A 12,941-nucleotide genomic window follows, 5' to 3' on the forward strand; every position below is an offset into this window, starting at 1 on the left:
ACATGGCACACAAGATAAAGCAATAAAAATTATTTTCTATGATATCACAGCTACTATGATGAGTTGATAAAAACCATCACTTCTTAATATCTGTTTCAGAATTTATTATCTTTGTTCAACCGTAGAAATCAGAATTTGCTGGTTGACAGTTAGAGACTTTGAATAAATTTGGAATGACTGTCAGTGGTACAGGCATGGATACATGTTATCCACTCACCTAATTTCTATACTCATTCATTTATACAATTCATAACTTTCCTGCTGAGGGCAACTTATCATAATATACAATGTAAAGCCATTAATATAAAACATTGATGTCGGACAAACATAATTATTCCCACTTCCAATATTCCTCCAGTCTCCAAGTTGTAGAATAGGCCCAATGCATCATTGCTTCAAGTTGTTAGAGGCAATGGTGTGGAGACAACAGTTTGCTGTCCCATGTCCTTAGAGGAGAAAATCTGGTAGTTGAAAAGAGGAGCTGTCGATTGTAACAATGCCACTCTGATGCAACACACAACTTCAGCCTCAACTGTAGCTAGACAGGTGATTAGAAGAACACTGTCTGATCAATCAGTTATTCATGCCATGCTCCAAGGGCTATGCTATTGACAGATTCAGTTTCACTAGTCTCCATATATTTAATGGCCAGCACTGTGACTAACAAGCAAGAGTCAGTCAAGTAAGATTTCTTCTTAGCTTGAGTATGTCATTCTGTGTAGCCTTGGCTTATGAAATTCAAGAAATCAGCATCAAAATATGTCTCTTTAAAAGACTTGGAGGTGAGTGGTTAGCACACAGGACTAAAGAACATTATTTACCTATGGCAAAGTTAACAAAACCAGCCATTATAATTAGTGTGAGACCTGGTCTCAGAAATAAGGAACAGTTCACCCAAAGATTTGAAAGAAAGTTGTCTGAGTCATGGAAATTGGACAATATTTCTGAGTATTTTGATAGCTAAAGCACTTCAAGGCTTGGTGTGAAGAAGTTGATCAGCATACTACTTGAAGAGTGTAGCAGAAAAGATTACCAGAGCCATTTGCTCCAATCCCTTAAGATATCCACCAAGGTATTTCCACACAAATCTCAACTCTGCTAACTTGAAAGCTTTCACACACTTGCCGTTCAATTCCAGAGCACAAGTTTTTAATTATTTTTTTGTGTTTGTTTAATAGAGAGTCTTTAAATTATTCCATTCTTGAACTTATGACAACAAAACATTTAAAATTATTAGTAACCTCATTGTCCACAAAGTGTTTGATTTCAAGGTCTGTGTGGAGTTTAGATTTTTTGCGCCATTTGGGTTTGAGTTTGACTAAGTAATCAGTAGTGTCTATCGCTGGTACCATGCCATACCTGGATACACAACCTTCATCACAAGATCTGTAATCCTTTTGAATAAATCGTTCAACATGGCATTGAATCATTTCATCGATGGAGTGAATATCTTTATATCTTTAGATGGTAGGGGTCCATATAGATGAGCCATACTGACTAGTGTTGATAGTTGATTGGACCAAAGATATATATATATATATATATATATATATATATATATATATATATATATATATATATATATATACACACACACACACAAACACAACAGATATTGTTCAATCTAGAGATTTTGATGGTTGCAGTGTAACAGAGATGCTCAAAAATCTCAGGATGTCTCACAAGTGAAACAAAGCAATATTTGCCATAAGGGCAAGATGATTTCCACAAAAACTTACAATGTCATGTTCATCTGAGCTATTACTAGTATGTTGATCAATGGCAGACCCTTATCGTTGTTACTTAGATCTCATATACTACATGGCAGAAATGTGGGAAGTTAATAATCTGTTGCTGTTGGTTCTTTCATCCCTTATTTTTTTTGTGGTGTTTCACCTTTCAGAGTATGGCCTCATGAAAATGGCTGCAAGAGGACTGCAAAAATTGCCGCTTGTGTATCCATACACAAGACATTGACGCTACTCAATAAATCTCTCCAAACACTCCAATCAATCAATCTGATCTTGACCATCATACTGAAATTAGCACATTAGGGCGTAAAGATATCAGTGGGAAAGGAACAAATATATATATATATATATATATATATATATATATATATATATATATATATATCCAAAAATGATAGTTTGGCAGGAGATATAAATTTATAAAAATGTGTGCATTTGTTTGGATTTTCTAAGAATAATCTAACAGCAACCCACATCATTGTTACTTAGATCTCATATACTAAATGGCAGAAATGTGGGAAATTAATAATTTCCTTAAATATATAGCTGAAGGCTCCGTACTGTGACATCACGATTTTTGACCATTAGACCCTTACATGACTTTGGACTAATCTATTATTTATTTTAAAACATAGATCGGGCCCTTTGTCTGTGATTATGGTATTGGTATGGATGTAGACCAAGAAGTAGGTCTCTGCTTTTTTCTTCTTCTGTCAGAAAAAAGACCTACTTGTTGGTCTAGATATGAGTGATGATTAAAACAATGATGATTTTAAAGACAATTATTTAAACCACCACAATAGTCGTGACCATTCCCATCATCATTTTCACTGCTGCAGTAATTATCATCATTTTTGTCATCATGATCGTTCATCATCATCTGCCACAGTGGCCGATTTAGAGGAAAAACAAAGTGTTGGGATAAAGAAAGGGAGGTAATCAATGAGGGCATGTTAGGGAAATGGCGGTAGGATGGTGGAGTGGGTAGGAAGGCTTAGAATCAAAATGCCGATGAAAGGAACTGAAATGATAAAATGCCAAGGGTTTTTGAAAACACTGGGGGAGGTAAAGGTTACTATTAGTGGATATATTATAATACAAACTAAATTAAGTATTCATGAAATAATGTGAGTAAAAAAGTTTCAATTGAGCATATCCTGTATCAATTTCTCAAAAATAATAAAACTATTCAAGCAAAAATTGCCTATTTCAGCCTTTACTATCAAAAAGCTTATATTATGTTATGTGTCTGAGTAAGGATATTGAAAAATCCCGGAACACAAACAAAACAGCTTCACTAATATGGACACTCTTAGGCCTGAAACAGGTGGCCTTATTAATGAAGTAAACAACAGACAGTTATTTCATCTCTTGCTAAATAAAGTATAAATTACATTCAATCTCTAAAAACATTAATTAATAAATAACTTAAAGAGGTAATATCTAAAAACTTATAAATAACATAACGTAGGAAACACACCCTAAACACCTTGACTAGTAATACCATAATAACCTTGAAAATCTCTCTTCATACATGATTTCTATTAAGAACCTCTATAAACAGCATAGAACATCACACCCTCCTTTTAGAACATTTTAAAGAAAAAAAAAAAAAATCGAAAGAAAAATAACAAAAAATTGCAAGAAACATCAGGCAAATGCAACAAGAAACCAGCGATGTAAAGCAAGCAGGACCGTTCCCGAGCTCTCATTCCCACTAATGACAGCCAACCATTCAACTGTAGGGACCTTTATGGACCCACAGATTGAGGTCAAACTATCAGGGTTCCTTGAATCCATAAAAGCCTGGGGGAGGTGGCACCATCCCATTCCCCAGGAACAACTAGCAGGCTGTGGTGCAGTCAGAAAAAAGTGGCACATGCACAATTGTGCACACGCCACTATAATTAAACTCAACAACAAAAAAAAAAGTATTAAAACAGCTTTACTGGGACCAACACACATGGCCAGTCTAAAGGTTAACAAGAGGTACAGTGAGGTCACCTGAAGCACGTTTCACTAGAGCATGATCGCAGTTGTTAGCATACTTGCAGTAAACACTAACTTGTCCTTGAAACATAATATATCATTTGATTTAGTGTTGCTTATAATAATATATAGGTGGATAAAGGTTGCATTCAGATGGACTCTGAGAAGAAGGCAGCAAGGAGGTAGAAAATTTAACTTGCAGCAAGAAATATACTGGACTGAAAAAGACAGTGTCATCAAATGGAGAGAGAAAGAGAGAGAGAGAGAATTAGCAGTGGTAATATACATTGATAGGAATTTTTCTCACCTGTGGAGGACTTTCGTCAAAGTATGACACTTTTTTACTGTTAGGACTGAGAAGCTCCTTGAATTTGTCCTGTTTGTGTTTCTTTTTCTTTTTCCCTTGCTCTGCCCCTGGGGCTAAAAGTCTCTCATCTATTTCAAGTATTGGCACAGCGCCTTGTCCATGAAATTTATTGTTTTTGTGAAGATTAATATTTACAAGATGAAACAGACCTCTATTTCCTGTACTCTTGGGGGTTTGCTTGCCAGAGTCACGTGGAATAGGACTCTGTGAGGTACCTGACCCTGATACTGTTGAGGCAATGTTATCTGATTTTAATAAACGTTTATCTCGTCTTTCCTTCGAAGAAAACAAAGAGGAGAATAATCCCCCACTGCTGGTATTATCTTTGCTAGGAACAGGCGTGTTGTTTTGCTTTTGAACTTCCTGCTTTCTTAATGCTTCTTCAAGAAGTCTTTGTATATCTGAAAGTTACAGAATCCATACTTTGAACACATGGGCAACATGGAAACAAGGCAAGAACCCCATTTCCAGCAGGTGATACCATTTGGTTTACAGGGTTTTATTATTCAGCTTGCCTTACAATTCTCAAATTCATTTATCTCAAGATTTTCAAAATGAATCTTGGAAGATCTTGTGGAAAAATGTTAACATGTTATTAGCAATAAATAGTTAGATCTAAGACAAAACTTGCAGGTTAGATGGACTTTTTTTCACTAACAAAGTCAAATGTCTAAATGGATAACAAACGAGCTGATCATCTTCCCATTATGAATATAGTGACTAGGTCAGGATGGCAAGCTACATATTTATAATGAATTCCATGCAGTATGAGGGATGGGCCTAAATAGTCTCATTCTGTCTGTGAGAATTAGATCTGTATATTCTACAGTAAGATGCATTTGATTAGCTAAACTCCCGTAATGATTTTGTGTTATAATTAAGGATTTCATTTTTCTGCCATACATAGTTCAATTCCAATTCATTTAACATAAGGATTGTGAATTAGAATTTCGATATATCTGGGTCTAGAGACAAAGTAATCTACTGTTCTGTACAACATATCTGTGCATGGTTGAACCCCAGTGAGATATTCAGAGAAATAATGAGAAAATCTATGCAGAGAGAAGAGTTTTAAAAACAAACCTAATTTTGAAATCTTGCACAATGGAAATACAACAGTAGCCTTTATTGTGACCTAAACGTAATAATGCATCATTTCTACAGGTTATATAGATGGGACAGTCACTTTTATATTTCTTTTGAATATTAATAACTTGTATTGATCATATGTCATATATCCAGTCCAGAGAATCAATCAAGTCAATTATACTAACAACATTAGAGTGACTTTATGTGTTATATAGTCTTTGAAAAGTGCACAGTATTATCCCTCAAAGCTCTTGTTTGATAAAAGGTTTTCCACAAGAACAGATACAATTTTGCAATGATAAAGTACATAGTCATTTTACGGTAATGTATTGTTGCAGTCGGATGAATGATGCATATGCATCTTGGCATTATATGTTAAATATTTTTATTGTTTGGGAAGGGATCTGAAAATTAGTAATTATACACATTCTTGTTAATGATAGAAAATAGCTTTTCCATTAATCATAAATACATTTAAAATATATTCATTTTCAGCTAGTTTGAAATTTTCCTTATTACTTCTAAAATTAAATGATGTTTGATAAGTTATCCTTAACAAATGCACTGGCAAAGAAAGTACAAAGGGAAATGACACAGGTGATGCTTTTAGAGAAACTTTTAAAGAGCAAAATCTTGAAAAGACAGTTCGATAAGGGAAAATAATTATACAACAGAAGAGTGAAGGGTCTGCTGTTATAGGAAAACAATGAATACATTTTTGCTTACTCAGACAAAAATGCATCTGTAGTGGAATAGTTTAAGAGAATATTAAAAACTTGAATAATGAAGTATTTGTCTCAGTTTGAAACAAGCAAAAGAATAGTGATATTTTATCAAATAAAATCATAAGAACAAATATTAATGAATATGATGAACAACAAATTAAACAATTTCAGATCAAGGCGAGGTAATGCATAAAGTACTTGTACTGATGAGCAGCCAATTAAGGACAACTACAATTACATTTTATGACTACAAGTATATCACAAGGGACATAATCATCTATGCAGCAGCCAGTGAAACTGTAAAAGTTTAAATGAAAATTTGATTCAACTAAAATGCCACCTATCTGGTACAATCTGTTAGCATCACTCACTATGCAATCGGGTGATCTTACGGTCAGCAGAGAATAAATTAGTCTGCTGATGAAGTCGTTGGTATGAGGATTAAAGCTCCAGGTTAGCTTTCTATATTTATTGTGTATGTGATTTAAAAGTTAAAACATTATCAAATATAACTAAAATGCATTTAAATGGTGTTTTTTTATGGTGTCTAAGAATGTGGAGAAAGTTTCCTGATTTTGCAAAACTCTGTAACTGAATGAATTTCAGTAAACATGGAAAGTTTACACAGCAAAAATCATTCTCTGATTTTCCAGCTGAAGAAATTTTGGCTACAGCATACTTCTTGGATAAGTAACAAAAACACACAGAGATTAGTAATGCAACGGTTAATAATTGTTAAACTGTTATGCTATGACAAATTGCATGGTAGTGGTCATATGGATAATGACAGATTGCATGGTAGTGGTCATGTGAATAATGACAAATTGCATGGTAGTGGTCATATGGATAATGACAGATTGCATGGTAGTGATCATGTCGATAATGACAGATTGCATGGTAGTGATCATGTGGATAATGACAGATTGCATGGTAGTGGTCATATGGATAATGACAGATTGCATGGTAGTGATCATGTCGATAATGACAGATTGCATGGTAGTGATCATGTGGATAATGACAGATTGCATGGTAGTGATCATGTGGATAATGACAGATTGCATGGTAGTGGTCATACGGATAATGACAGATTGCATGGTAGTGGTCATGTGAATAATGACAGATTGCATGGTAGTGATCATGTGGATAATGACAGATTGCATGGTAGAAAGTTCTGTATATGCCCTTAAATTAAGAAGTACGTATAATGACAGATTGCATGGTAGTTGTCATAAATTAGCTAATGTTCAGCAAAGTATCTATATACAAAACAACAGAAAAAGAAAATGTTTTAATCACAAAATATGTATGTATTTTCTTTCCAATACTCAGGTATTCAAATCAATTAGCTAAAATCAGTTATGTTATAGGTATTATTAAATGCATCAAAAGTAACTTCATAACATGATAATATATGAAGTAATCAGCTGTGGAAAGACTATGTCTACACTCAATCAGATGGAGACAAAATACATGCACTTTTTAAATTACCGTATATACTCACTTATAAATGGAGTCCATCTGCAAGCTGTACAGACACAGATCTTAAGGAGTCAGCAGATCTAGATTTATGCAGTTTGTTAGGATTATTCAGTAGAACAAACAACATAGACCCTGATTTTCATCATGCCATGGCAGATCAAGGTCTTTGTTGTTTGCAGTTTGACTCAACTTATAAGCAAGTATATACGGTATATACGGTACATTGTTATCAACAGTCCAGCATTTCTGGGTACTCAAACATGAAAATGTGGATAGTGGGTACTCAAACATGAAAATGTGGATAGTGGGTACTCAAACATGAAAATGTAAATAGTGGGTACTCAAACATGAAAATGTGGATAGTGGGTACTCGAACACAAAATTGTGGATAGTGGGTACTCAAACATGAAAATGTGGATAGTGGGTACTCAAACATGAAAATGTGGATAGTGGGTACTCAAACATGAAAATGTGGATAGTGGGTACTCAAACATTCAAATGTGGATAGTGGGTATTCAGACGTGAAAGTGTGGTTCCTATAGATCATGAGGATATATTAGATGAGTGGATAGAATTACTGGTTGATGTGTAACAAGGAATGAATACCTTATTTCAGATTGATGAATGTAGGAATTTTAAATGACATAAAAAAAGAAAGCAACTAGATATATCAAAGTAGCTTTTAGTCAAAGTCTGAAATATTTGTTTGGGTGAGTACATGTATATGAATGTACAACTCTGTGTGAGACTCTTAGGCTATGACAGGACCTGTACTTCAGTGATAAAATGTCGATGGAGAAAATGTTCAAGGAAAACAAGGTAGTATCCATTATAACGGAATGAAGATAGTTTTGTTCCAAACAAGTTTTTAAAACAACTTATAACTGAATAATCTTTAAATGAAACCCGAACATCTCTGTGTCTAATTTGTCATGTATTTATGATGTCAGTGCTGTCAATCAAAACACACATAGTGACATGTCAATGCTATCAATCAAAACACACACAGTGAGATGTCAATGCTGTCAATCAAAACACACACAGTGAGATGTCAATGCTGTCAATCAAAACACACACAGTGAGATGTCAATGCTGTCAATCAAAACACACACAGTGAGATGTCAATGCTGTCAATCAAAACACACACAGTGACATGTCAATGCTGTCAATCAAAACACACACAGTGAGACTTTATTCACATGTTTGCTGCGTGTTTTATGATTATATAATTTGACTACATGTCTCTCTTGATAACTTTTGTTTTGTTCAAAAGACAATTTTAAAACTTTTAGATTTTTTTTTGATGATGTAATTTTTTTTTGCTTTAATAAACCCTTAACCTTAAGCCAATGCAACTCTTCAGAGGTAATGCCATTTAGTTTATCCGTTAAAAGTCCACAATATGTTTTAATTATTGAGATGCCAGATAATTTGTCCTACAGTTATTTACTTGTGTCATCAATACTTCATGTCATTGTAGCAGTTTTCTGTCAATGAATCAGTAACCAACATTAACACTGTTATACTATTGTGATAATTATTTATCTGTTTGTTTGTAGCACAATTGCGTATGTCAACACTTGGACAGCTCACACATTGTAAATCCACCGTGGACTAGTTTAAGCAGTATAATCTATTTTTGTATTTTTTTCAGACCTACCAGCACTAAATCATAATCAATAAGACCACTCCAGTGTCCTAGTGATTAAAGTGTCCACTGCAGATGCAGGAGGTCATGGGTTCAATCCCTGGTTGAGTCATACCAAAGACATAAAAATGGTGCCTACAACTGCCTCGCTAAGTGCTCAGCATTAAGAGGTTAGTGTTAGGACTCTTCAGCCTGGTGTCAGGGTAATGTGACTGGGTGGGACATCATGCTACATGTCTTTAGCATGATGCCCCATTGCTAGACATCACTATAAACTGCCACAATGCAGACATCGTAGCAATATGACTGAAAAATTGTTAAAGCTATGTTAAAAATCCAAATCACATGCACTCACACAAATACACATTCCTAATCAATAACATCCTCCTGGAAAATTATAGATCTTTATGTCAAATGAAAAATCTATTTTCATCTGTACATTTTTAGCTGAATTCCTGAGATTTTATATTTGTTGATCAAATAAAGTGTTATTCATCAATTGGAAAATATTTTTCAAATTAATTTCTCGTTTTAGTCTGAAATTGTGTACTGAGTTCCATGAAAGATTTAAAAATAATTATTAACGAAATAAGATAACTGCATATTTTTCAGTTATAAACAATCTTCTGTGAAGAGCTTTGAATTTATATTATGAATTGTTCTTCACATATGAGGTATCAAAAAAATTAAATTTTGCACCTTTTTTAATCATTTATTAACTTCTGTAATATAAAGAGAAATCAATTTCATCTGCAATGATTTGTTCTTGACCTGTTGAGTTGTCTATGGAATAGCCATGCAAGTGTAATGCAATCTAAAAATGAACTTTTGAAATGCAACTGTGCGATAGACTGAACCAATTTCCTTCTATCATGCTTTTCACTGTCTTTACCATCCAGTTTTTTTTAATGGGAAGTATTGAGATATCCCGCACACATAAAAATTGGTGGCATTAGGTATATCATGAATGACCTTGACCTTTCATACTTAACATCATTTCTTACTGTACCATCTTTTTTCAGTTGGTACTCCTGATTTTTTTTTGGCATATCTATATGGCATAATGCTAATTCCACCTTTCATTCAAGCCATATTTTTCAGGAATATACGATAGCCTATAAATAAAATTCCAGTTATACACATGATATCTTTAAACTTCTATCAAGTACTACATCAGAAACACAATAATAATGTACAGGGTCTGTGTTCATTGTTGAGATCAATGGCCACGCACAAAACAATTATCCATTGTACAATGGTACCTATCACCTTTACTTGTCATTAGGATCACCAAACTGAAATATAATTAAAATGTCAGAATGTCTTTGGTTTTTTTTATTTTAGTGATATTAACATGTCTGATGTAGTTTTCCTCACCCGAACATCAAGTGCATGTTACACTTCATCTCCCTCTTTGTAACATTTTATTCAGATTTATGGATATATCAAACTCATTTTCAAATTGTTAAATAAGCTCTATTTCTACCAGACATCTATCAAACAAATGATAATATATATCTAAATTGTATTTTGATGATCTTTTTCATTGTCACTTTGTGTATATAACAGATTTAACAGCAAAAAAGAGACATCTACTTCATTTATTTTTCATTCATTCTTATTTTTAATCCATTAAGGCAGATATACAAGTTTCTTCTGGTTGGTTATTACATATTTTAATGTGTAATGCTAAAGTATAAAAATTTCAATGTCTTTTTTTCTACATATGATCATTGGGGATAATGTGACATTATGATTATTGAGATAAGAATGCAATAACTGTAAACACTATCATGCAATATTTGAGAAACAATTGCAATAACTTTACTGACATAAAGATTGCATAACATTAAGTTTACTACAGTTGATTTGTAGTTCTTCACTTCAGCAGTAACTTGTACTATGAAAAATAAAGTATTTTGATATTTGTTATAGACTTGGCTGCTTTATTAACTGCATACAAGAGGTGCTACAAGAAAATCTGCTCTCGGACATTGACCAACATTGTAGAACTATAACAGCTTGAGCGGAGCTAAGTTGATGTGTAAGCTGATCAGGGTTGACAAAAGGTGCAAAGATCAAAGCCAGACACACATTAATGAGAGCCGTACAAGAACATCACTTGCAAAGCAAAACAAAAGTATAAAATCTAAATCGTCTGTCAAACTGCCCCTGATTAACCATTATACCATAAAGTGAGCAGACAGAAAAATAATATCAGTCAACAGTCGACACTACTGTCCCTAGACTCTGGCTAGATATAAAATATTAGTTTAACCCTACAACTTGATATACTGCAAACACAGTTTCAGATTTTTTAAAAGGAAATTACTCCTTCCATATACTCTGACATTAAGGCTGACTGCGAAGAACTGAATACGTCAAAAGCAGTAAAATGTCTCAGTCATATGGGACTGAAGTACATGGTATACAAAGAAACTTCCAGGCAAGAAATGCCAGAGCTGGGTACTGGCAACAGTATTTTTCCCATGTCAGCAGTTGATTTCTTGGTTGATTCTGCCCTCATTTCTACATCCAACATTTCCGTAATAGACTTTGTTTGCCACACTTTAACAATGAGAACTTGAACCAATCTGATTTGGAAATATTTCAGTACCACAGCTGTAACATTTTGTCTTCTACATTTAATGAAGTTTTGGAAGTATAAATAGAGTGAATGCTGGAATTAGGATTAATTTTTTAATATATTCAATTGCCACATGAAAACATGATGTGCAGTCACATACAATATCATTTTGATACCTCCATTTAAATTTACCCGCACACACTCTGCCACACTCACTTGGATAAAAAGCGTTATTTGCCTATAGTTGAAATTACACTGTCTTTCTATTCTAATAGGTTCTGCTTTCATTCAGTGTTCATTTTATTGTTAAATTGCTGCCTTGTCCATATGTTGTAGCCGTATGTAATTCCCCTATGTCAAGCATGGCGTCACTGCCATAATGTCTTATAACTCCCACTGGCAAATGCATTTTATATGTATATTGATTTTATTTGTAAACTGTCCTAAAAATAAAAAGTTAAAGACAAAGAAACAGATGACAGTAAGAGCTGGTTTCAATCTGGTCGAAATAATGATGTCAACCAAGAGAGTTAAAGAGCTAAACAATGTCAGAGCCAAAACAGGTTTCTATTAACATAAGCCATAACACTTGAGGAATTTTTTATTATACCTGTGTATTTGGATTGTTTGGCATATACTAGTGGTGTTGCACCATCTACATCCTGCACATCAGGGTTAGCACCAAGCTTAAGGAGGGATCGGACACAATCTGTGTGACCCATAGCGGCAGCCCAGTGGAGGGGCGTCCTGGAAATAGAAAGGGCCACAGTGAATCTAATATATTTGTAAAGACAATCAATTCCATGAGGCGACGGAATGTTCAGCTTTATTATACACTGGTTTCCCTAACTTTGAGCTAATAAAGCAATAATTGTTGTTAAATTCTAAGAAACATTAAAAACTTTTAAAATTATACAATAAAGTGAAATAGTGAAAAAAACAGTTGCACACATTTGATTGAATAATGACATTAACCATTATGTGAAAGGGAATCAAGATCATCAGCATAATCATTCTAAAAGAAGACAGACCAAATATGTAATTTTTTCCAATGAGACAGACTTTGATTACGTTCATATATGCTGAATCAAGGATAAAGTTTAATACATATCTGGGTAAGTACAAAAACCAACCTTGACATTAGTTAATAAAAAAGCTTTCATATTTTAGTATGCAAGCCTTCTCAACGTGTTATATATACGGCATTAAAAGTTGAAGTACTTAAGGACTTAAAGAACACAAAATTCCCAATCTCATAAAAGATTCTAAAAATGGCATACAGAATTCAGATGGACAAACATACATT

The 12,941-nt window shown here is 33.8% G+C and overlaps 1 protein-coding gene and 1 long non-coding RNA gene across 2 annotated transcripts in view; one reads left to right on the forward strand and one right to left on the reverse strand.

Annotated features, from left to right (window-relative positions):
• LOC149795725 (uncharacterized) overlaps positions 1–12,941 on the reverse strand; it is a 66,560-nt gene that overhangs the window by 23,890 nt on the left and 29,729 nt on the right. The window contains exons 8-9 of the mRNA XM_089965626.1: positions 12,246–12,382; positions 4,048–4,508 (exon numbers count right to left, since the gene is read on the reverse strand). Coding sequence (XP_089821752.1) covers positions 4,048–4,508; positions 12,246–12,382 — 598 coding nt within the window. The remainder of the gene's footprint in view (positions 1–4,047; positions 4,509–12,245; positions 12,383–12,941) is intronic.
• Positions 6,222–9,547, forward strand: LOC149795726 (uncharacterized). The gene is made up of 2 exons (XR_016422140.1): positions 6,222–6,374; positions 9,055–9,547. It is a non-coding gene; the product is annotated as an uncharacterized LOC149795726 (long non-coding RNA).

Source organism: Sinohyriopsis cumingii, chromosome 7 (genome assembly GCF_028554795.1).
Source record: "Sinohyriopsis cumingii isolate HCF-2022 chromosome 7, ASM2855479v2, whole genome shotgun sequence".
Classification (NCBI taxonomy): Eukaryota; Metazoa; Mollusca; class Bivalvia; order Unionida; family Unionidae; genus Sinohyriopsis; species Sinohyriopsis cumingii.